The sequence below is a fragment of the Aspergillus neoniger genome (assembly GCF_003184625.1).
Source record: "Aspergillus neoniger CBS 115656 unplaced genomic scaffold BO87scaffold_20, whole genome shotgun sequence".
Lineage (NCBI taxonomy): Eukaryota > Fungi > Ascomycota > Eurotiomycetes > Eurotiales > Aspergillaceae > Aspergillus > Aspergillus neoniger.
The window spans coordinates 639,729-664,103 of NW_020291148.1; the positions used below are offsets into that span (position 1 = coordinate 639,729).

A 24,375-nucleotide genomic window follows, 5' to 3' on the forward strand; every position below is an offset into this window, starting at 1 on the left:
TTCACACTGTCGGCGTATGCCGACACTCTTCCCTTGTAGTAGGGACGTTGGTTTAAGGAAGTCATATCTTCTCGTGGTATCTATTAGAGCAAAAGCAATTAGGTAGCTATGTAGCTAAGTAGGTAGAACCAGGCGCAATCTGAATCATTTCATCTGGAGTTAACACAGTACACTTTTTATTTCTTTGTCCTCACCACCAGTCAGAGCACACACACACACACACACACACACACACACACACACACACACAGACAGAGAGAGAGAGTGTGTGTGTATGTGTGAGACTCCTACTATTTACCCACCACGAAACATTCTAAGAACGACTGCCTACGTAGGTACCTACCTTCTATACCCATTATGCCTCCCTCAAAAGAACGAACGAATGAATGAAGTTTGAACAAAACCCAAGACCACTTACATCTAGCTAGCTAGACGTAGAAAAGAATGAGAGATAGTATACCAAGCAACCAACAAACAATTTTTGATTTTATCCCCTACTCTCCAAACTTTCAAAAGATGTTACCTAAACTACTAACTTAGCAAATACTTCACCCCCTTTTCGTCCCCATCTCCCTTTAACTAATTCAAATACCCATTTTCGTTTTCCCCGCTCAACGCCCACCAGTAGGCTTCGGCTTCAACGGCGGAACCTCAATAATCCCCGTAGCGTTTGCCGCGAATCCGCGCTTGATCTTGGATTTCTTGGTGGTGGTTGTGGTGGTGGGGGTAGTCTTGGATTCGGTTGTGGATGTAGATGTAGAAGTGATGCTTGGGTCCTGGGAAGACTTTGTGGTGGCTTGTTTCTTGGTTTTGGTTTCAGAGGTTGATGTGGAGTCACTAGCTGTAGCTGTAGCTGTAGTTGATGGGTCCTGGGATGGGTTCTCTGTGGTGGTAGAGCTGCTGCTACTGGTGGACTTGTCTGCTGCTGAAGAGGAAGACGGAGATGAAGGGGAAGGCAGAGTGAGAAATGTGGATGATGATGGATCGGTGTCGGTCTTTGTCTTGGATGTGGCATCTGTAGTAGTGCTATCGCTTCCCTTTGAGGAGGTCTCAGTTGGAGAGGGGAGTAGGATGGCAGGGGTAGACGTGGCAGTAGCAGTTGCAGATGCAGATGGGTCCGCGGAGTCAGTCGTCTTCTGGGTTGTTGTCGAAGTAGCAGTAGGGACTGAAGTCACGGATGTCTTAGTGGAAGTAGTGGTTTGAATGGGCTTTCGAATGAACGAGGGGCCATTTCCATTCCCATTGCCATTGCCATTGCCGTTTCCATTGTCAGTATCATCATCGTCGTCGTCGTCGTCGTCGTCATCATCGTCATCGTCGTCAGCACAGCCAGACACTACGGCGCCAGTGGAAGAAGGAGAGGCCACGCAGGTAGGCAGGGCTCTGATGCTGCTGCTGGTAGGCTTGATGACAGAGGCAGAGGCACTAGAGCTAGGAACTGCATCTGTAGCGCGAGCCTCGAGGCCCTTGTCGGCGGGGCCGATGGTTGCGGTGACGCCGGCGCAGGGCAGCGAGATAGTGATGGTCACGGTGGCTGTGATGCCAGGGAAGCCGGGGATGCTGGCGGCGCTCACGTCCCCGGGTTGGCCAGGGGCTGCGGTGGGAGCGGGCACGCTGGCTGCGGCGTTGCCATTGTCGACGGTGTCGACGGGGGCGGAGAGGGCGGCAGACGCGAGAGCCAGGGCTAGGATGGTGGTGCGGAGGTACATGGTGGATTGCTTTCTTTTTTTTGTGTGTGGGTTTAGTATAGAAGAAGGAAAAGAGAGAAGGAGAGGGGTCTGTGAAGGAAGAGAACAGAATACAATTGACCTGGCTTGAAGCGTCGCAGATGAAGAGGAGATTGAAGAGGGCTTATATAGTCATGTGAAAGGTAACGGCATGATGCTTGATAGATGTCATGGGCGTTCTAGACGATGATGTCGCTATCATGGTGACGCCGCACACCAGAGATTCAGGGCCTATGGTCACCTCACGATTGGTCTTGGTGGTTGTTCTAGTCGGTTTATTTTCTGGGCTAGAAGGTAATATGCTACTCGATTTGATGGGTCCATTGAGTGATTTTGTAAGGATTAGACATTGATGTGCGGCAGATAGCCACAGGCCAGGGCTTAAGCTAAGAGTTTTGACGGTACCATGTCTGGACCGCTCTAGATTCCATGTCTTGACATGCCATGGGGATCGTTAGGTTCGTGAGTCTATTAGACAAGAGTGGGTAAGTTTTTGTTGTTTCTTCCGTCAGTAGCGGCAGGTAAATTGCTCATTTTGTCGCATAGATAGTCATGGATGCCCGAATCGGATGTTATTCCCTCAGTATATCGCTAGTGGGTGACGCCAGCCAACGTGAATTACCTTGACCAACGTGACGCAGACGAGGCCAAGAGCGTAGCAGCAAGTCGTGAAGGTAATCAAGCCCCAATACTCGCCATTGCATCGGGACAGGATCTCTCCGGCGATTGGAATGCCCGTAAGCGTGCTGTAGAAGGTTGTTAGCTCATACTTGTGGAACCCTTACAGGTACATGGCAACCTACCCGAAACTCACAATCGTGTACGCGGTAGCATAGTACCTGCCGTAGTTCTCGATCTTACACAGCTGCGAAATGCAAACAGGGGTCAGACTGATGTTGCTGCCGCTTGCAAAACCAAAAATAACGCAGTACACAACCATGACAGGTACACTGTTGCCGGCCGGAAGCCAGAGACACGCGTTGCAGACGAGGCATAACGCAACCGTGGCGATGAGCGTATTGAACCGTCCCAAATAATCGGCCACAAACCCAGGGATCCCTCTACCGAAGAATGAACCCGCATTGAGGATCGCCAGGATCTGGTACGAGAATTTGGAGGAAACGCCATGAGCCAACGCATAGGAAGAGATGTAACTGATCGGAATGAAGAGGCCCCATTCGATGAAGAAGACGCCAGCTGTGGTAAGAGCGAATTTTGGCTCCCGGAAAATACGAAAATCGGGCAGCATGTTCTCCTTTACAGCGGGCTTTTTGGGCAATCGAGACTTGATCAACAAACACGCAATGGCCACTGAGATAAGGCAAAGAAGCGCAACCACCCGGGTTGCCCATGCGAAACCTATCTTGGGGAACAAGGCCTCCAAGGTAAGAGGAAAGACAACCCCTCCTACGGAGCCACCTGTGGCAGCAATGCCAGTTGCAACGCCACGTTTCTCGTTAAAGAAATGGCCGATCGCGGCGATTGCGGGGGTGAAGATGAGCGAGGCTCCAATACCTCCAGCGACACCGATGACCAGCATGAAATGCCAATACTGGGTGCAGAAACCCAGAGCTACCATCATGACGATGACCAGTATGGCACCCGAAAAGACCAAGAATCGAGGACCTTTGGCGTCGAAGACTGGACCTATCTGTACACCGCAGAAAAAGGTCAAAAAGGCGTACATGCCAAAAATCCAGCCTGTGGTTCCAGAGCTGTATCCTTTCAGCTGGTGATCCTCAATGTAGGCCTGGAAAGTTCCAATGGTGTTCACCAAGCCAAGGGAGCCAAAGAGACCCATGAAGCTACCAAAGACAACTAGCCAGGCCTCTAAACCGCCTTCAGGATAAGTGTTGCCATCTGCATCCGTTGTGACTCGAGTCATCGGGGCGCTGTGTGCGGAGCTGTCTGAGCCAGACGCTCCAGACGAGGGTCTCTGGAGGCCATCTTCAAGAGTAGTCTCTGCCTGTGGTAGGCTGCGATCGTGTTGGACGCCTGTATGAGAGTGTTCCTCCGTCACGTTGATGGCTGGACTTGCATCATGAGATTCATGAAACTCACGAATGTCGGTTGTACCATCCAGGACCTTTTCTCCAAACTGGGGAGAATCTGTACAATGAGAACCGAGCAAGGTTGGAATGTTGTTGCTTTCACGGGTTCCGTCCGTCTTTTCTATGTCTAAATCGACAGAAGACCTCATTTTATCGCCCTCCCGACAATTAGAAAAGGTATCGAGCTACCGCAGACCGTTCGGCTATAAGGGGCCTAACCGTATGTGCGTGATATCACCCCTCTATTTGCAATGCAGGATGAGCGGGGGATTGCCGGCTAATGAGAAACACAGAAAGAATTTTAAACCCAAGGATACCCACAACCAGAGGACAATATAGAAGTCAGAGGAGGTATGAGGAACTAATCCGAGCATACGGCTACCCCCATGAGCCCAAGTCTGACTGGATGCCAAAGTGGCGATGAGGAAGTGCTCTGATATGATCGGGGAAAAAGGTTGAAAAAGCACAATTGGAACCACAGGGTCTTTAGCAGCCCTGTTAGCTCCGCAGTGGAGGCTTTTCCCTTCCGGTGCGTTTCCCTCGGCTGCTCCCAGTAGCGGGAATCTTTCCCATTGGCGAACCGTCGGCCGGCTGGTGGACACTCTGGAAAGATTGTATTTAGGGCCGGTGTTGTTCGTGTATACCTTGATGAAGTTGAGATGTTGCGTAGCCACCGATTACTTGGAAAGCAATTTCATAAATAAGAACACACCCATAGACTTAATCGCGGCGTCGGCCTGTTAGTGTTCGGATGTAAAGGGGAAGCTGCTCTGTGAACCACTTATTCCCTTGCTCACCAGCCATTTTGCAAACATGTATAGGTAATGTATCCTTTACAATAAAATCATGTAGGGAGTCAATGCTGGTCAGCCAGAGAATGTCTTTAGGCATTGTTTGATTGAGTGAATGGAACCCACCAGAGCAGCCGGAGGTCGTTTCTTTCAATTTCCACTTTTGGAACCCTAACAAATCGCTGCCGTCGGAGAAGACCTGACGGATTCAGTTACCGGAGGGCACAGGGCATCAAAAACCCGTGGGAAGCGATAGTATCTTGTCTAATCCGATGGCCGGTATTGACTCTGAAATATTATTTTGTTCTCTTTGATACACTGCATGGCTGTTACAGACAGACTTTACGGCAAAAGTAGTGTGAAATATTTCGCCGAGTGTCTATCTCTGGTTTTATCCAATTCGAAAACCACGATTACTCACTCCCCCTTGGTACTTGAGGTCCTTCATTGTCATTCTATAAACAGGGTAAAGTAGAATATCCTATCAGTAACTATGTTGCTGTAGACTTCACGTACCCGGCTCGGTAGCTCACGAGAATCAGTTAAGCATCCACAACGTGATACAATTCTTAATTTCTGCTTTTCTTCTCTTTTCTTTTCTTTTACACATGAAATTATAGATGGGCGGCTGATGTCCAGCTATAGACGGTATGTATTGGTTGTGCAAATTGAAGCTAAAATCGTTGTATTTCAGGTGAGTCCATTGAGATGCAATCTCCTACTCAGAGGGTCCTTCGCGGTTCATCCAATCTATAGGGAGGCCCTAAGGGTGCACCCCACTTATAGGATTCGCCAATTTCCGCATTATTCCAGCACGCACGTTCCTTGAGATAACAAGGGTCGAGATTCGCAATTTCGGCTGCGTGCATCGCTTTCTCTCGATAGTAACGGATTGCTCGTCCACACTCGTCGTACCAGATGATGAGGACAGTCCCTGCGTCAGCGCCTTCGGAGGCCAACGTTTTTTCATCAACGACGTAGATGTGTCCCGCCGCTAAACGGAAGAGGTACTCCGAATAAAAGCAAATCCAAGGGTTGCCATCCTCCTCTGGGTCATAGCCGCTTTCCTCGGCACGATGGGGATCCGTCTCGTCGGATTCAATTCCCTCTTCTAGGGCCTCCTGAACATTCTATTCATATTCTTCAAACAAACAAGTATTATCCAATAGCTGTGGGACACGAAGAAAGATCTTCTCCCAGTTGGAACCAAAGTTATACAAAGATGAGTCGTTGAAAACTGTAACTGGGCCGCCGACCTTGGTATCGATGTAATCTTGAATCCGGGCCCACAAGCCTTCTGTAGAAGGGTCGTAGCAGGTGCGGAGCCAACATGGATCTTCGTTCAAGTCACGCTCAGCAGGTAGGCGGATACGAGCCAGTAGCTCTTGACTAGGTACTGGAAGGCCTCGAACAGACCTCTTCTCTAGTCTTCGCTGCTGGTTTCGATACGGCTAACTTGATAGGTTAGTTTTCTGGTTGGAAGAATGAGAGGCTAAAATCAGATTTACCTCGCGGCCGCAGACTCCGAGTGCCACGTATTTAGCGAATATTTCCTCGCGTTGGGCTTCAACGGATAGCGGCAAATCTTTCTGTTAATGCTCCTGGAATATCGTCAAAACATGCATATAATCGCTGGGTAAGAAGTCTTACCAAAAGGAACAGATCAGCCTGCCAGGCCGTAAAAGTTGACATCTTGCAGACTATTCTGAAGGATGCTGGTGGGACAGAGTGAGAGATCTATCCAAAATCATCTCGGCACTTAAGACCAGGAGATGAGATGGCTTTCTTGGCAAGGGCTTATCCAAGGTGAAGTGGGAGATATCTTACAGTCGATGGAAGCAATTATGCAAGCAAAGCGAAGTTTGAAATGAAATTGGGAAATCGGATTTGAGTGGAAAGAAGACAAAAGAAGTGAGGGTGAAAAAATAAAATGGATTTGAAGATGGGATAAGCTTAACCCATAATAAAGGGTCCGCCCCATTATAATAATGCGGTCCGCTAAAATTAGCTTAGTAAAATACTCCAAGCTTGGTTATATAGTTAGTATTTAGACTGCCATAACAAGTATCTTGTTTTATTCATCTTACTCTATACTCTAGATAGTCAATAAAATATATTTTTACCGTATTCTTTTACTTTCTTTTGCTGTTTTGCTTGCTTTCTTTATATAGCGCGCCTCAACATAATGCATTGTTCTCTGTGAATAGTTATCGAGAGCTGAATTGATCTTCATTGGCTTGAAGATAGGGTTTTCGTGCAGCGGTTTGAGGTCTATATGGGTAAAACCTATAAGCATCGACGACAAATAGGAGATCAAGAGCGCATTGCCCACTTCTCAGCTGCTGATATCGCTATGTATATTTCCGAGGAAGTATAATGAAGAAGTGGTCAGGAATTAATGTGAAGGGGTCAGTGTCTCAGAATCCCGACCCTCTTCAAGATGACCTACTCCTCTGAGGTTAAGAAGCAATCTCTTACACTCTTAATAGCCCTTAGACACCCAGGGTCAGGAAATCTCAAAGGAGGGTCAGGATCTTGACACTCCGACCCCTTCGCATTAATCTCTGACCCGAGGAGTGCATATTGTAAACCTGATTTGTATGACACTGAAACTAAGTTTTGAAAACCACCATAGTCTCATTGTTATGTTGCTTATTTACTTGTTTTTTCCTTCTCCTTTTCACCATCCCGCTTTGAAAGCAGCTGAAGCCGAACGTTCTATTTACACTTATGGCCAGATATCAAACCCAATCCGATCTACCTGGTGGATCATATTTCCTCTAAATCTAGAATGAGTTTATTAAACGAACTCTTTCACATGCACATACAAAGTATTACTTTGTACGTACAAATCTTTCTAGGTGCTCTATGCATTGGGACCTGCAGTTCGAACCACCAAGATTTGCCATTAACAAACCTGCATGGCGGGAATGCGGTGTGACACGGACGCATAAAAGCATGGCCAGGTCGTATTGAGAGAGAAAGTTCGAGAGACACATTCGATCTCTTGTATAAGAAGAGGCGTTTCCCTGCTGGTTTGATCCTCTAGACAATCGTTCTACACCTATATCTGTTTCGTCGACTTGCTTGTTCGCCTACTCATCCCTACACTTGAGTTGAGTTTATCTATCTCGTCTCAAAACATGTCGAACCCATATTATACTTCGAGCTCTGCGAGAAACAACTTGGGCAACACAAATCCATGGGCATGGACAAACGCGCCTTGGACCCAGAGCAGTAACGGGAACAGCTTCTCTTGGAGCAATAACTGTGGCAACACGACATCGAACAATTGTGGAAACACCACCAACACAAACTGCGGGAACACAGTGACCTACAATAATAACGGCACCAAGACCTTTCATACCGGAGACATCACAAGCAACGGCAGTGGTGGAAGCGCTACCACAACAACCACAACTACGGCGGGTCGGAATGATTCATCGACTGTATCGGGAGGAAATGGGTCGGGAGGATCCATATCTTTGAGCTGAGTGTTTTTGGGGGGATCAGTCGATTGATTGGCCTCTCTGCTGAGGGGATGGGGCGGGAATACGACAGCAGCGCTTGTGATTAGGGTGGTGCGGCTGAGTTGCTGTTGATTCCCGCAGTGAGACTGGTCCAAAATTCGTAGTTCTGTAGCTAAATTTGAAAATACTATTCCTATACTCGGACTTCGGATATTGCCTGTTGTTCATTACCTACTCGACAGGTCGGCTTGTGAGACGGTGCCTACCAATGTGTCTTGTCAGCCAGCTCTGTAAATCAGTTCTCAATAACATATGGAGTGTTCACAAGAGTAGGCTACGGCGGGGTTGAATGGAGAAGGAGGCCATCGCATTGCATATAATAAATGAGACTGTAGATCACTTGGAGTGCATCGGACATCTATCTCTCCTTTGAGTAATCCGGGAAAAGAAATAACAGTTTAGAATTGCCTGGCAACCCACCGACAGGTCGGCCTTTGAGACGGTGCCTAGTATGATGTACATTATTCGCCAGCTCAGCAAATCATTACTGATCACATATACTACACACGAGTCAGGTACTACTGCGGGGTCGAATTTGACCCGTGTGACATGTTAAAGTGCTGATGCCTAAGAAGGACTTCACATTGCATAGACATGGTACATGTCTGTAAATTACATGGTGATACTGTTATTACTGACTATATCTACTCCATGCACACAAAGATTCTCTTGCATGGAATGTCGATTTCTTCTTTGGGTAATCCCGAAGAAGAAAGATAATTAGGGTCTAAAATTAACCCTACTGTAGGTGATGTGTCGCCTGGCAACCCACCATCACCATATCTCAGGCCGGAAAGATCAGCTGCAAAGTACAATTCAATTGACCGATGAAATCCCGACGTCCTGCCGTCAATTTCTTTGGTCCATCTAGAGGACTGTTATTGGCTTTTACGCCACCCTCAAACTGCACGTCAGAGCCGACTGGAAAGGCATGTCAGGCCGAAATAGAGCCTTAGATGGGGCGCAGATTGCAGATACGGACACGGTGGCTATGAAAGGAGTAACTATAGTATGTACGTTCTTTGAGGATACGTTGAGCCCCGATAGTAGTTTAGGATAGGGTAGGTAAGGCAATGGAGCCCATTCCTGGCTATAAAAGCTTACTTTCTCCTCACCCATGTCCCTGGAATAAGAAGCGACTCTACCTCAAAGAAAGCAATCGCAATACAACATATCAAACCTTTTCGCTGGGTCTAAATCAAGACTCACAACACAAACCCCAATACACGCTTTTCCCAGCCAAAATGGGGAAGTACGACGAAGCCAATGAGATCAAATTCATCTGCGTTATCAAAGGCGGCGAGTGCAGACCCTCTATCTAGTCACTCAAGTTCAATAGTAATAATGATAAGGACCCAACAGCCGACGACACCGACAGACGCGTCGAAGTGGAGCAAATGGATGACATGACACTCCGACAGTTACAGGCCTATATACAGTCCACTCAAAGACTCAGGGGAGAACTGATTCTTTACCACAACCACAAAAAGCTCACCAACCTGTACGCTCCGATTGGAGAGGTTCTAAAACCCGGAGACACTCTGGTCATCCAGAACAACACCAAGGCAATCGTCGCCACTGGCGGCTTTGGTATGGGAGGCGAGGCGGAGTCCAACAGCAGCAAGCAAGCCGTCGCCCTTGGAGGCCACGCCACCGGCGGCATGTTCTACCCATCGGGGAACTCCAAGGCAGGCAGTGGAACTGGAGGAGATGCCTGGGGGGATAGTGGGGCGGGCGGGGATGGCTTTGGCGGAAATGCGAACAACGTGCATGGATCAGTGAGGGCGGGCCTAGCGGTATCGGGGAATTTTCATAAACATGAGGAGCACCGATCGATGAAGGAGAGGCTCTTTAGGCGTTAAATAGGGCAAGATTTTAGATTTAGTCAAACTCAATTGTGGCTTGGCTTATATTTAGCCAGTGTAGCCTTTCCTCCCCGAGCATTTCCTCCCCGAGCATTCTTTCCACATGCTGAACCTCCCTCAGCGCCCCCTGCAATGGCGTGGCGGTATCCATTGGCACTTCCTCCGAATCCGTGGCCCCCGAGAGACTCTTCCAGGCTGACCGAAGCCTCCGTAATCCTGCCACCCGTGCTATCCCCGTAGTCTGCGTAGCCTCCATCCCCAGATCCCGCATTGGCCTCGTAGGTCGAGGGGTTTGGGCCTGGCAAACCATCAGGAACTATATCGATGGAAGGGGCTAGTTACATATTAGCGTTCATTGCACGGGTATCTTTGGAGGCAAAACATACTCGGTTTTCCGAATGAGATGATCTCTACCAACGCAGCCCATACCTCTCTGTAACGTACATCGTCGTCTCCGCGGAATTTGCAAATCGTACGGTGGTCGGATCCTTGTAACATCGTCGCAACCTCGCTTAGCTGATTCATTTGCGCAGAATATGGTTGAACCACCTGAATCCGCGATGTCAGCTACCGGTGGTTTCATCTGACCGGGGGAGGGCGTCTCACAAGTAAGCCATTCAGCCGCCGGTCTTCGTAGAATGTCCTAATCTTCAAGTCTTTGGCGGTTTGAACAAAGTCCTCGCTGATTTCCTGGCAGGCCGGGGAGTCTTTACGAAGGTCCTCTACGTAACTGGACCTCTTAAAGGGGCCCAAAAGCCAGGACCCCCAGCCTGCCACGGATGCTAGACCCGCGCCATGGTGCGGTACGCCCAGGAAGAGACATCCTCGTACGCTGCTGGAAAGATGCTCATACCGTTTATTGTGAATCGAAGAGGCAATATTCAATGCCTATGCAGAAGCCGGTATTCAAGTCAGAATGTCTATATAGGCCCTTTGTGGATAGATGGGAATTCTGGGGGAATCAAACAAGGAGAAAACTACCTTCTTCACAACCAAGCCACCCAAACTATGAGCGATGAAAACAATACCGAGGGATTTGTGCTTCATTTCGTTCATTTTCACGTACAGTCCTTCCAACAAGACCTTTGCCACTTGTCTGATATTTTCGGTCGACTCGGTGGACATCAATTTCGCGGCATACGAAAATGATAGGACTCGTGATTTGATGCCCCTTTCTTGTTGAAGCCTCGGCTCGATTGACGATCGAACCCAGTTCCATCCGTTCGTCTCACACTCCCATGTCTTGAGATAGTCCCCGCCAAGTCCATGCACGGCAACGATGCTTCGACTCCATTAGCCTGGTCGCGATGGAAGTCGAATGTTTCTAGCACACCTACACAGTTTCTGCCTCTTTATCTCCACTCATATCATACAGTCCAGGAGACGACATTTTGCAATCCCGTAGATTCTCCGGCTAGCTTGTGAGTATGGGCATGATCAGCGACGCGGCTGAGTTTAAGACGAGAGACATTTTCAAGAGAAGAAAATTATCAACCCCGCGAGGTACATAACATCGGGCAGCCTTGCGTTGAGGTCGACATTTTCCTCGATGATGAAAGATACACTCGAGCGGAGTCCCCGAGCCAATGATTCCCCGCAGAATACCTTGTCCAACCGGAATATCGCCATGAACAAGGCGCAATATGACCCCCTCCTCCTGAAGCAGACGCTGCGTAAGATTGCATATGAGAAGCATATTTGCTTATTTCCTTTTCCTTTTACTTTTTCTATCTCGTATAGAAATATCTTTTCTTTTCTCAACTCTTCCTTTTCTTTTCTTTTTTTTTTACACCCACGCTAGATCCGAGGTGCAGATCACGTAGTCTAGATGTTGATCCAAGCGAAGTACGTTTTTTCCTCCTACAAAACATGCCTACGATAGCTGGAACCGATAATGCCCCGAAGCAACATAAATACTCCTTCTTTCCCTGCCTCCACAGTAGTTTCCCAAATCAAACCAACTATCTACTGCTACCTATCGCTACGCGAAAAATCCTAGCTACCATGGCCGCTCCCAACCGCAGACCCGAATACGATACTTCTGGCACCGGTGGTAATGCTGATGCACATTATGGATACTGGAGAGGAAGCGGCCAAGCTGTCACCGGCGGTAACGGCACCGGTGGTAACATTCAGATGCCGGCAAGCCGTGCGGATGCCAACATCAAGATGACAGGGACGGGAGGCAATGCCAGAGCGAATGCCGGGGGCGCTGCAAAGGGTGGCGATGCAAGGGGTGGCAACCTCACAATCACTTGATTTGTTTTGAAGATGACTGCAGGTAATAGGATATTGTCTGTCTGTCTCTTGGGAGACGCTTATATTAATGGCATATAGGGCTATCTCATTTTCCACTATTTGAGCCGAACTTCTTGCTTTGTCGCGGCACAAGAGTACACAGGATCATGGGTCTGATTCTATAATCATGTAGGGACAGTGCGCGAGGAAACAGTATTGAGAAGCTGTGACAATCTCTTTTATTCGAGTAGCATGATATAAGAAAACCGAAACATTACCTTTGCTCCACTCTGCCTACACAGTACCTGCCTTATTATCTCTACTCTACCGTAAAGTCCAGCTGAGGACATTGTGAAAATCTTGTCGATTATTTTACCTGTGCCTAAAGATAGGCTTGGTCAGAGATATGACTAGGGCTAAGATGAGACAAATCCACAGCTTCATGCGGGTGTCATCAAACCCCGCTATATTCATAGCAATTCTGTCACATCTCATGCGTCGGGCAGCCTTGCGTTCGGGAACGACTTGCCCCCATTGAAAAAGAGATACACTCGGGCAGTTTTCCTTAACTGATGATTTCCCCATGAACACCTTGACTCCGTGGTGATATTTCTCCAAGCCCTAAGGTATCCTGCGAGACATTAGTTGGGGTGTAAGAAAAAATATTAAGGAAGGAGGGATTTTCTCTACCAAAAAGACGTGCCCATGGTTGGATGTAATTGCGCTCTCAATGATATGCGTCAGATGCAAGACGCCGCCGCCAGTGCGAGGCAGCCCAGCTAGTGCACGCTAGGTAGTAGCTCCGTCACACGCAGTGCAGTGTACCCCTCTTTGATAAGTACAGCTGAGTTGGCACGACCTTCAGCCTCTGAATCATATTTCTGGGATTGACGGGAGTCCAAATAGGGTATTCCGCATCGGCCTCATTCAACTGAATGTAATGCAAAATACTATTCTTAGATGCTATTTGCTATCCATGACGTCTTGTGTGGAGATAGCCACACTTACATACGCCAGTACGTATGCGCATGAACAACAAGTCATTCCTGCATGACGCTAGATAGGCTAGATACCCACGGGTATCACCCTCGGTGAATACCCTCGGGAAAACCCTAAAGGGCACAGAGTAGTACAAACAGTGAATATGTCTGTACCACGACCAGGAACTTTCTTGAAGAGTTGTTTCCATGTCGCCCTTGGGCTTCCAGGAATCCAAGAGCTATCAATTTCAACTGCTCGCGTAGACGCGTTTACTTCACACATAGAGAATAGCTAGTTACACCCTTGTTTTCATACAATTTGTAGAGTCTCATAACTTCTGTCCATGGTGGCGGGGTCGTAAGCTGTTAAGTCGGTTTACAGTAAACGCTTCCGCTAGTTCTAGGGTCTATAAGACTGCGATGACTGAAAACATAAAATGAATGTTGATGGCGCTTGTGCTCGAGGGTAAGCTACAGCGCAAGTTTTCAACCCTCAATCATCGCAAAGACACCTCCTAGAAGCCATTTGATTGATGAAAATAAAGATGGCACGCTTAATTACTAAACCGATATTGCTCAAGAGTGTACAAGATAAGAGGTGACGCCTTTGACAAGAGGCTTTTGTTGCTGGCACTATGGGCTTAGTTGTATTACTGGAGCCGCTGAAGCCCTGAAGTCGGAATTGGCTGTCGGCCTTCAGATGTTAGTTTTGGAAAATTTAGGGTGGTGGCATGAAGGCGCTAGTGTTTCGGGCATTCCAGGACGTCAACGGACAAAATCGACCCAGCTAGAGCGGCTGATCGTTTTGTTTTTCGCTTGAGTCTAGAGTGTAACCTAGAATTTCCAGGAAGGAAGTCCGAGTGATATTCCGAGCCAATCAGCAGGGTTAGAACAAAGAACACTTGCCTAAACTGCTCTAGCTTTGAGTGGTTTACTTATAGAGCTTCGTGGTTCATTGCTTTGTTTTCTCTCTACTGGATCATTGTACAGAGTGTAACTAGCTACTACCCTCTGCCGCAAATGTGAGTAGGGGTTAACCCACAGGTCTGTGTAATATTGCTTGACCGAATAAGTCTGCTCCGACTCTATCAACACTAATTCCAGTAGAGGCTCTTACAAGCCAGGTTGTGTTTGATATGTGCGATATGAATACAAAAGAAAGGACTAAATACCCCCGGCTACATCCACTGATTTATCTCGAGAGGCTCTATGTCGTCCTCGCTGTTTGTAATATCGGCTTCAATCCAGCCGGCGTTAACGGCAACCTGAAGGGCCTCGCAGTATCCATCAGTGGAAAGCCATACCTTCATGATGCGCGGATGAGGGGGTTTTGTGGTTCCTATAACTTCAATGAAGGACTTCAAACAATCTTGATACCAGTGTGACTGTTCCGGATAATCTAAGACCTGGAGTCCATCAATGCAGCAGGCTAATATTGGCGGTCCCAAGGGAATTATATCCTTCAAGAAACCAATTGCGTCGGGCAGCGAGCTAGGATCCGTAGTAAGGCGACGTATTCGAGCGGGCGAGAAATCCGGCAAATCCTCAGAATCATAGACAGAGGATAGATTATCTTGAATGAAGGCTAACATTTGAGATGTCAAAGAGTACACCATCTTCAAGAGCTCTTCTGAACGGGAGAATGTTTTGTACTGTCCCGAGTCATATTCACAGAAAAATGAAATGATAGGGACATGAAGCCTTCGGAATGTTTCGACAATGCGCGCTGTTATCAGTGTGTTTGGGGTCGTGTCACCCATTGTTGCCGGGCTTTCAAGCCAAAGCGCCTCGGATGACCTCGATTGAGTCCATTGCACTAGACGAGAGTATACCTGGGGGTTTGTGGATCCATAGCAGCTTTCCTCAAGCAGGCTCTCCTCCTTTTTGAAACAGACATATCTTTTCATCCACGCTGTGCCATCCAAGATGGTCTGAGTGGTCCAGTGATGATCATTGTGTTCGTCTTGTATTCCTGGCGCCACGCTTGCTGCTAATTTAGGTTCATGGATATTAGGCAGACCACGAATGACATATGAAGCGCCAGACGGGCTCTCAGAAGCGGCCTGAAATTGACCAGGCGTCCTAAACTGGTTACTGGCATTGGTGGCAGTCGGCCATGACTCACTATACCCGCCAACGAGAATTGCCTGAACCAACTGTCCCAAATCATAAGACATTTTTTCCATCATTACGGAGTTATTCTCATCACTCAATTCCTTCACATGATAGTCAAGATCGTTCATCGAGCATTCGAGCTGATTCCGGAAACTTCTCCCGAGACTATTCTTGCCGCGCTGAGCTCGTGAGAGTAACCAGTGTTCGAGTATTGAAACCAAGAGCCCAAATAACGTCTTATAGAACTTCACAATATGAGTTCTAATGTAATCGTTTCCCTTCGAGTTTCGAATAGCTTTGGACAGCTTGTAGGTTTTGTCGGAGAGCTTGTCAAGGCAGTCGGAGATTAACTCTGCAATTGCTTCGTGCTCCAGTGTAGCCTTTATCAGGAGTGTCAGTTTCGCGATGTTCAGGTTTAACAGGAAGGGTAGCTAAAGACCTTGATACAAGCAGTTAAGCCCCCGATCAAGACTGAGGTATACTTGTCGCCGGAAGGAAGCATATCAAGGAGGTACTTATGGTTATTAATTCGTCCGGCCACTTTACCGAACCATCCCTTCACCCTCCCCCCTTTTGTATGCGTCTTTGCCTCCAATTCACTTTGCGCTGTGCGCACAACCGCCTCAAGCCTCTCTGGGGTGGGATCGTTGATGAGTTGAGCGAGGTCGTTACTATCATTCCCACGCTTCTCGATAAGAGCTTCGATTGCCTTTTTCCACATTTCTTCGAGCTCCTTGGTTATTTCCTTGAGTTCATCAGACTCAGCAAATGCGATGGATGAGGAGGACCTTGATGAGAGTCAGAAGTCGACACTAGAAAGTGATTGCTCCCTTACAAAGCGTATTTGGACGGTGATCCATCCCGATATAAGCGAATTGTCTGGTCGGTGGATTCACTAAACAGCCTCCTTCCCTCACTCTCCTCCTTAACCTCCCACTTGACATGCTCGTCGAGGCTTTTCCTGTCGGGCCATCCGTCAGCATGTCCTCGTTCCCAAGATGTAGACTTGTCGATCTGGTTTGGTCACTCACACCCATGGCTCCTCAGGCTGTTCATTCTTGGCTTTGGAGCTGAACTGTCGGACATGTGTTATGGCCTCGCCTGCTCTACGTCTGAATCGATGCATGATAGCACAGGAAGGTGTTGACGTCCAAATCTGATGGATGGATATTAAAAATACCGAGATAGTTCATGGGTAAGTCAGATGGCAGAATAGATTAATATGACAGACTAGATCACCTGGCCAGACAGGTTACCAGTTCATCGAGGTTCGAACTCCCCTAATGCCTATCCTGATACCCAATTCCCGCTCAGAGATTATGTTGTCCTAGACACTACTCCGTACTGACTTGGACTAGCCAAAAAAGCAATACTCTCGCTTTTCGGTGGTTCTCAGCCGTATGGTGTCTTCTTCCCCACTCGTGCGAGGATTGATCCCCGATCCCCGATCCACGAGAGGTATCAGCTGAAGGTAAGGTATTGTTTGTCACCCCAAGGCTACACTTGCAGCCATGTGTAAGGTTCCATAACAGTTCACTACTGCCCTATCAAAGGTTTGCTCATGTCTAAATCCGGAGTTCCCGGGATCTGGACTCGCTCGAGCGCAGGCATGAGGGCTGATAGGTATGGTCAGCCACTGACATTTTCAAAATGACCCCTAGCTCCTCGGAGTGACTCCGGTTATCGCTGCAAGACACGTAGTATGATGTGCTTATTGCTATCAAGCACGGGATGAAACTTACCTACGCATGGGATAGATATCAGAATCAATTGATCCGAGCTTGCAGGGAGCTGAAAGGTGGAACAGAGGGCCGACAGATCGACATTCAGGTCTCGCCAAATAGCAGGTTGAGTTTTGGTCCCCGACCCTGAACACCGCCAATCTGGGTGAAAAACGATAATTTTTACGGAAGTATCATGATAATTTCTACTGTATACTCAGTAATAATTCATTTGTATTTCCCTGACCTATGAGTTTTTCGGGTAACTCAGGAGTACCCGAAGAAAGAAAAAAAGCAATATGGGGAGGTGTGTGGACAACCATCGGTAATTGGGTGCTCTGCTGTTGATCCTGATAGTGGCTTTTTGGTGAACATACGCCGTACTTAGTCCTAGCTGACACGTCGAGAATGGCGATGCACTCTTCAGCTTCCTTCTGGCCATCCGGGGGACGCCGATCGTAAAACGGCCACATCATCACATATTTTCTTTTGTCAATCAATCATCCCAGCGCCAGGGTACGTACCGCTTTAGAAAATACACTCTAGATGCGGCGTACATCAAATAGACCACATTTTCCGCAGGTCTGTAATCCCGAACCAGCACCCAGTGCTTTGGAATCTGCTCATCTATCGTTTTCTCGTCCCCAAACTCGTCACTCCATAGAAGCAGCTTCTGTCCAGAGGTATTCTACCATACAAGTTTGTCTAACTTTGTCATTTTACCATGACTCTCACAGGTGTTGAGACCTCACACGTTGTTGAGGTTGTTGACGATGCGAAACATTCTACACCAGGAGATGGCGCAACGTTGCCCGGTTCGGAGCAGGACGAACGACCGGAAGATTTGTTCAAGCCCATCAAATATACTTATGATTGCTTCAATTATGATGGTCCGGATTTTAAAGAGACCCACAATGCGCCCCTGCAGCTTAAAGTTGTGAAAGAGCCCAAACAGCCCTCCCCTACAGAGAAGCCCTCCTGTGTGTTTGAGATAGCGACAAAGGTTGAGGTCGAATTTCCTCGTGGTGGTATGCCAGAAGAGGCTGAAAGGCCTTCACTGAATTCCATGAAGGTGAAAAGTTTGAATAAGGCGAGAATGATCATTTACTCGCTGTCGCTCCTAGAAGCCATTCGAGAAGTCGTCAAGTACTACCCGAGGTAAGTCGTGAATGCGGTGCATGGGACGTGGAGGCTAATGAATAGCAGTAAAAAACCTGGTCGGTGACGAGGTGACAGTCCATGAGCCTTATAGGGTGCTAATTCATCATATCCGGGAACTGAGAGAACTGAGGGACCGATTAGACACTAACATCGCCGCAAATCCCGACGCTCATCTCTTAGAAAAGTGCCGTCACCTCGACGTGCTGCTACAATTCTTGGATCCAATGGTCCAGCGTATGGTACTTCCGGCTGACAAAAGACTACTGAAAGAAACACCCACAGTAATTTTCGATGACATATGGTATCTTCTGAAACCGGGATCATTGTGCTACTTCCTCAACGATAATATATGGCTTGGTGGAATCATCGAAAACGTGCAGTATTCAGAAAAGTCCGATGATGAAGAGGAAGCCTGGATAGTGAGCGTTATGTTTCAGGACAGTGATTTTCACCAACATGTTTTTGGTCCTGCACCTCGACCTATCTCCATAGAGGCTTTTGACGGTGAGAAGGTTGTGACCACATTGCCCGTCTTTCCATGTCAGTTTCATGATAGGCAGGATAATGGCAGTAGGCGGGCTGCCTTTCAGCGAAGGGGCGCCTTAGTCCGAGACATCGTATGGAGTGGCTATAAGTACATGAGATATAGTGGCACGTTCATGGACAAAAAGAAAAGAAAGGTGACTTATCTTTAAAACCGTCCGGAGTGACGAAAGTGCTGATCGCTTGCAGTATGATGGTCCAGTTATAATCGGGCCATGTGATCTCCAAGTTGATTTTCCCGAATGCGACTGGATATTCAGTTGGAAACCAGGCAGCATCAAGAACGCAAAGGTCGAAGATGATCAAAATCCGATAAGTTCGATGCTTCCGCTGGATTTGAATGCCAGCGAGTGTTCAAAATCACTACTCTCCGATGACCACCTATTCATGACATGTCCTGTCATGGCTGCTTTTGCATTGTCGACCAAAACTTGGGGTAAAATTAACCTGATACAGGAAAAAGGGTTTACTTACTAACTATGATTCGCAGAGATTGTGAACGTTGACTATGCAGAGCAATTGGAGGAGGCGACTACCATACCGGATGCAAATATAAAACCCGAAAGCCTTCAGATCATTAAGGCCCTGTCAGATCGTCAAATCAAAACGCAAAATCTCTGGTCCGCAGACTTCATCAAGGATAAAGGTGAAGGCGTTGTTGTGCTACTTCACGGTCAGTTGTGGTGCTTGATTATAGTTCTTCACGCTGTTTCATGTCCCTCCCAGCTGATGTTGTAGCTACATTACAGGGCCCCCTGGAGTCGGGAAGACGTATACCGTTGGTGAGTTAGCCCGCCAAGGCGCCTAAAATGGTTACTGTAGTATTAACAGCCACTCAGAATCAATTGCAATGAACACCGGTCGTCCCTTGATCAGTCTAACAATAGCAGACCTAGGTACGAAGGAAGATTCAATTGAAACTCAACTTACCAGTTGGTTTGCACTTGCTCAAAGATGGCGAGCAATTCTACTCCTCGATGAGGCCGACATCTTTCTCGAACGTCGAGAACACAAGGATATTGCCCGGAATGGAATAGTTTCTGGTATGTCGTACTCTATAATTGCTCGATCAAACGTTTGTCAGACAGTCACTAATTGCATTCTTGAAAGCTTTCCTCCGAAAGATGGAGTTCTTCAAAGGCTTGCTCTTCCTGACCACCAATCGGGTAGGCCACATCGATGAAGCATTTATCTCTCGGGCTCACGTCATCATTGGCTTCGAAAAGCTTGACCCGGAAAAGCGAAAAAAGATCTGGAAGAATTTTCTCGATAAGCTTCACAGGGAACAGAGAGGCAAGATTCGTGTCACCGCGGCCTGCGCTCAATTTCTTATGGGAAATGAGATGAGCGCGATGGACTGGAATGGGCGTGAGATCCGGAACGCTCTCCAGACTGCCATCGCGCTGGCCGAATACGATATGCGTGGGAGCGAATACTACCACGAGGGGGATGAGATCACCGTTGAGAGCGACCATTTCAAAAAGGTGATGGAAATGAACCGGTCGTTCCGCAGTTATATGAACAGCATTAAGAATAATACTGAAGAGAAACGCGCCCAGATGTTTTATGGGCGCAATGATGCTTTTACCCAGGATGGTGCTGCAATTGCGACTGCCCCTTCTGGCACACGACACTTGCCATGAAAATGTTGCCCTACATGGATGTGCTTTCACATAGACAACCCATCAATCTGTTCCTTTTCTGTCCCTGATACGCAGAATATTTCTTACTCGGTATGATCTGGAGAAAATTAACCATCGAAGACCAGAGTAGATAAATACAACGAGGTCCATATCAGATGATCATCATCTAATAGCAGTGATCTAGTAGCATTATGTAGTAAGGCTAATCATCATACCCTATTCCAATACTCTCGAAGCAACCCACACAAGACTAGAATATTTACACAAAATTCACAAAATCGACACTACCAACCTCTTTTAATCTTCTCCTTTGCCATTTAAATAACGTATACTTTCACAGTCTCGCAATAAGTACAGCCTTAGTCGAAAGTTTCACAGCAAGACCTATGGAATACCGCCTTATCTCCATACCGTGTTCTGGCAGCTCGCACGGACCATTCCCGTCTAATGCCTAACTACTAGCTCTGCAGTCTGCAGACTCCAGTCGGAGTTTTGCACACAACTCGAGCTTAACAGGCAGACAATCGGTGCTCATAAAAAGCAATCCAGTTCTAATGACAACGGTATTCTCGGTCTATCGGCTAGCTGCGCGTGCTACCGTTCTGCAGGACTGCAGTTCTGCCCTCGGGCCCATTGCCGTTCGGACGCCCGACGGACTCCCGCGACACCTTGAGACATGGCGGGACCATCCACCGTATCACAGCCATCCAGCAAGACCGAGTGGAGGTGTTCAGGGCTCTGTTCATCACAATATCGGCTGATTAATGCCTCTTATCACTTGCGAATGCCGAAGCTTAGCTTGATACGCCATCAAGATATCGTCACCGACAATCGTTATCATCACACTACAGGCCCGCAGTTTCCGCCTGTATTTCCTCATTAGGAAATGAGCATCGCATTCATCTTCCCACGAGGCCTCTTCCGAGGACAGCCGCTCCAACTTTCTTGCGATCATGCTTGTTTCTCCTCTCGCATAGCTGTCGCGAGCTTCTTATTGGTACCTTCGTGATCCCTCGTTGCATCCTATTCGCACAACGCCCCGCCAGAGATGTTTCTGCAAGGTCCCATCACCTTGTTGCGTTGCCTATGCCCCGCCCTCCAGTGTCCGACAAGTTACTTTGTACCAGTGGTTGCGACTCCTGAATCTGTGAGCGCGCTCCGACAATCAGATGGTTTCCTACGTGGGCATTGTCGCCTTAGCGTCGCTGCACTACATCATCGTTAGGCAGCATGGAACTGGCACCCGCATATAAATGGCCCGGCACACCCCCATGGACAGGCTCGGTGTTCGTGCACGCCTGTCCACTGGCCCGTTCCCCAAAGACCTTTCAGTATGCTGTTTCGCAGTCTGCTGTCGACGGCTGTTATAGCCATCTCGTTGTGCACGGATAATGCTTCCGCTGCTAAGCACGGCCGGTTTGGCCAAAAAGCTCGCGACGCCACGAACATCGCAAAGCGTTCCGCTAACACCGTGAAACATTCGTTGAAGATTCCTGTCGAGGACTATCAGTTCCTTAATAACAAGACTAAGCGTACGTATCTCGGTTCGACAATGGACGACAGCTGGCTCACTTTTGTCGTTTAGCTTACCGCGTGGATAGCCTGCCTGATGTTCACTTCGATCTGGGCGAGATGTATTCCGGCTTGGTCCCTATTGAGAAGGGCAACCTGTCACGGTCCCTTTTCTTCGTCTTTCAGCCCACTATTGGCGAGCCTGTGGATGAAATCACCATCTGGCTGAATGGTGGCCCTGGTTGCAGTTCCCTTGAAGCCTTCCTTCAGGAAAATGGTAGATTCGTGTGGCAGCCCGGAACCTACCAACCTGTTGAGAACCCATACTCATGGGTGAATCTTACTAACGTTCTGTGGTAAGTGTGTAACATTCCTGAATTGCTGGTTGAGTATGTGGAAAGAGTGTCGACCTAATTTGTTTTTATAGGGTTGACCAACCCGTGGGAACGGGATTCTCTCTGGGAGTGCCAACCGCTACATCCGAGGAGGAGATTGCTGAAGACTTTGTGAAGTTTTTCAAGAACTGGCAGCAGATCTTCGGTATCAAGAACTTCAAAATCTATGTTACTGGAGAAAGTTATGCGGGCCGCTATGTTCCTTACATCTCCGCGGCCTTCCTGGATCAGAACGATACAGAACACTTCAACCTGAAAGGTAATCAATCCTCTACCAACCAACCTAGAATTCCATTTCGAGTCCTCGACTAACCTTACTACCCAGGTGCACTGGCCTATGACCCCTGTATCGGCCAATTCGACTACGTGCAGGAAGAAGCACCAGTTGTCCCCTTCGTCCAGAAGAACAACGCCCTCTTTAACTTCAACGCAAGCTTCCTAGCGGAGCTAGAAACCCTCCATGAGCAATGCGGATACAAAGATTTCATCGACCAGTATCTAGTCTTCCCCGCATCCGGAGTCCAACCACCGAAGGCTATGAACTGGAGCGACCCCACCTGCGATGTATACGACATCGTCAACGACGCCGTCCTGGACCCCAACCCATGCTTCAACCCCTACGAAATCAACGAAATGTGCCCCCTCCTCTGGGACGTCCTCGGCTTCCCCACCGAACTCGACTACCTCCCCGCAGGGGCCACCATCTACTTCGACCGCGCAGACGTCAAGCGTGCCATGCACGCTCCCAACATCACCTGGTCCGAGTGCTCCGTGGAGAGCGTCTTCGTCGGAGGTGACGGCGGGCCCGAACAGGAGGGCGATTTCTCAGCCAACCCTATCGAACATGTCCTGCCGCAGGTCATTGAAGGCACTAACCGCGTTTTGATCGGTAACGGTGACTATGACATGGTTATCCTCACCAATGGCACCCTTCTATCCATCCAGAATATGACGTGGAATGGGAAGCTTGGGTTTGATACTGCCCCGAGCACCCCCATCAACATCGATATCCCGGACCTCATGTACAATGAAGTGTTCGTTGAGAACGGCTATGACCCGCAAGGTGGTCAGGGCGTTATGGGCATTCAGCACTATGAGCGAGGTCTTATGTGGGCTGAGACCTTCCAGAGTGGTCACATGCAGCCTCAGTTTCAGCCGAGAGTGTCCTACCGTCACCTTGAGTGGCTGCTTGGTCGGCGGGATACCCTGTAAGGTTGGTTAGGCTAGGATAAGGGATGATGTTGTGATGATAGTAAAGATATAAGTTATGATCTGTAGATACGTTGCGCGAATGTACATGAGCAGCTTTTATTGGCAGTTTCAAAAGTAAAAGTGGCAGTAAACTCGAGTTAATCCTGAAGATGTAGCCCAATCGCATAGAATTGCACAATGTGCCTTGTCCGAGACACGTACTGCTAACGTAAATGTTCTGAGGATGAAGGATAGTCCAAGAGAGTGAGTGAGTGGTAGGAATAAGTCGGTCACACAGCATCTCCCACTGATGTGGTAGCGCATGAAGAGGACACGACGAAACACCTTGCCAATAATCTATGTATGTAAATAAGCAATTGGCACTAAAGCTAGCTAGATAGAGAAGTTATTTACAATCAAGATAGTAGTAAGTATGATGCCAAAGAAACAGAAAAGCCGCAGAGTCTCTCTAAGTAGTCTAGACCGTGCGCCTTTGTTGCGAAGAGAAATACCCCGTTCCACGAAATGCTTCCTGTAAGGGGAGACGGACGCCTTGTTGGAACCGGCTCTCTTGAGTCGAATGAAAGATGAAGGGGGAAAAAGGTCAAATACAGCAAGGGATGTGGGTGCCCTGCTCAATAGATGGGGGTATGCAAAAATAGAAAAATAGACAGGGATGATGCGATGCGTGAAGAAATTGCTCGTCTCCATCTCTGTCTGGGTGGTGGTGGGATAAGGTCGCACTGCGTTGTGATTTTTGCTTCGCAAGCGCTGCATGTCTGGTATCTGATCCCGACATGACTCTGTGGGGGGTGTGTGTGTGTATGTGTGTGTGTGTGTGTGTAACAGGTTCCCCCTCTTAAGACCTCTCCTTCTCCTACTTCAGACATCGTCATGTTATTTCTAGACAAC

General features: G+C 48.1%; 9 protein-coding genes across 9 annotated transcripts; 4 read left to right on the forward strand and 5 right to left on the reverse strand.

Annotated features, from left to right (window-relative positions):
• Positions 1-583: 583 nt before the first annotated feature.
• BO87DRAFT_88631 (uncharacterized protein) lies at positions 584-1,803 on the reverse strand. The gene has a single exon (XM_025629651.1). The coding sequence runs from the start codon at positions 1,707-1,709 to the stop codon at positions 612-614; it is 1,098 nt and encodes a 365-aa protein (XP_025478873.1). The 5' UTR covers positions 1,710-1,803; the 3' UTR covers positions 584-611.
• Positions 1,804-2,307: 504 nt separating this feature from the next.
• Positions 2,308-3,612, reverse strand: BO87DRAFT_310875 (MCT family MFS transporter; the record flags this gene model as incomplete). The annotated part of the gene is made up of 2 exons (XM_025619519.1): positions 2,308-2,473; positions 2,531-3,612. The coding sequence occupies 2 exons, from the start codon at positions 3,610-3,612 to the stop codon at positions 2,308-2,310; spliced, it is 1,248 nt and encodes a 415-aa protein (XP_025478874.1).
• A 1,679-nt stretch (positions 3,613-5,291) lies between these two features.
• Positions 5,292-6,261, reverse strand: BO87DRAFT_407599 (uncharacterized protein; the record flags this gene model as incomplete). The annotated part of the gene is made up of 4 exons (XM_025626086.1): positions 5,292-5,699; positions 5,748-6,020; positions 6,078-6,158; positions 6,220-6,261. 4 exons carry the CDS (start codon positions 6,259-6,261, stop codon positions 5,292-5,294), a joined length of 804 nt encoding a protein of 267 aa, XP_025478875.1.
• A 3,082-nt stretch (positions 6,262-9,343) lies between these two features.
• BO87DRAFT_427036 (uncharacterized protein) lies at positions 9,344-9,961 on the forward strand (the record flags this gene model as incomplete). The annotated part of the gene is made up of 2 exons (XM_025627388.1): positions 9,344-9,402; positions 9,478-9,961. The coding sequence occupies 2 exons, from the start codon at positions 9,344-9,346 to the stop codon at positions 9,959-9,961; spliced, it is 543 nt and encodes a 180-aa protein (XP_025478876.1).
• A 29-nt stretch (positions 9,962-9,990) lies between these two features.
• On the reverse strand, positions 9,991-11,407 carry BO87DRAFT_361224 (uncharacterized protein; the record flags this gene model as incomplete). Its single annotated transcript, XM_025621580.1, has 5 exons — positions 11,302-11,407; positions 10,946-11,246; positions 10,571-10,852; positions 10,351-10,513; positions 9,991-10,298 (listed from the first exon to the last, which is right to left on the reverse strand). The coding sequence occupies exons 1-5, from the start codon at positions 11,352-11,354 to the stop codon at positions 9,991-9,993; spliced, it is 1,107 nt and encodes a 368-aa protein (XP_025478877.1). The 5' UTR covers positions 11,355-11,407.
• A 366-nt stretch (positions 11,408-11,773) lies between these two features.
• On the forward strand, positions 11,774-12,473 carry BO87DRAFT_377561 (uncharacterized protein). Its single transcript, XM_025623583.1, has 2 exons — positions 11,774-12,245; positions 12,302-12,473. Exon 1 carries the CDS (start codon positions 11,969-11,971, stop codon positions 12,221-12,223), a length of 255 nt encoding a protein of 84 aa, XP_025478878.1. The 5' UTR covers positions 11,774-11,968; the 3' UTR covers positions 12,224-12,245; positions 12,302-12,473.
• Positions 12,474-14,360: 1,887 nt separating this feature from the next.
• BO87DRAFT_361225 (uncharacterized protein) lies at positions 14,361-16,423 on the reverse strand (the record flags this gene model as incomplete). Its single annotated transcript, XM_025621581.1, has 4 exons — positions 14,361-15,677; positions 15,737-16,085; positions 16,133-16,258; positions 16,329-16,423. The coding sequence occupies 4 exons, from the start codon at positions 16,421-16,423 to the stop codon at positions 14,361-14,363; spliced, it is 1,887 nt and encodes a 628-aa protein (XP_025478879.1).
• A 2,701-nt stretch (positions 16,424-19,124) lies between these two features.
• BO87DRAFT_438988 (P-loop containing nucleoside triphosphate hydrolase protein) lies at positions 19,125-20,365 on the forward strand (the record flags this gene model as incomplete). The annotated part of the gene is made up of 5 exons (XM_025627910.1): positions 19,125-19,158; positions 19,213-19,395; positions 19,472-19,504; positions 19,619-19,765; positions 19,833-20,365. 5 exons carry the CDS (start codon positions 19,125-19,127, stop codon positions 20,363-20,365), a joined length of 930 nt encoding a protein of 309 aa, XP_025478880.1.
• A 1,144-nt stretch (positions 20,366-21,509) lies between these two features.
• On the forward strand, positions 21,510-23,578 carry sxa2 (putative pheromone processing carboxypeptidase (Sxa2)). Its single transcript, XM_025629652.1, has 4 exons — positions 21,510-21,897; positions 21,951-22,233; positions 22,305-22,531; positions 22,598-23,578. The coding sequence occupies exons 1-4, from the start codon at positions 21,699-21,701 to the stop codon at positions 23,482-23,484; spliced, it is 1,596 nt and encodes a 531-aa protein (XP_025478881.1). The 5' UTR covers positions 21,510-21,698; the 3' UTR covers positions 23,485-23,578.
• Positions 23,579-24,375: the final 797 nt, after the last annotated feature.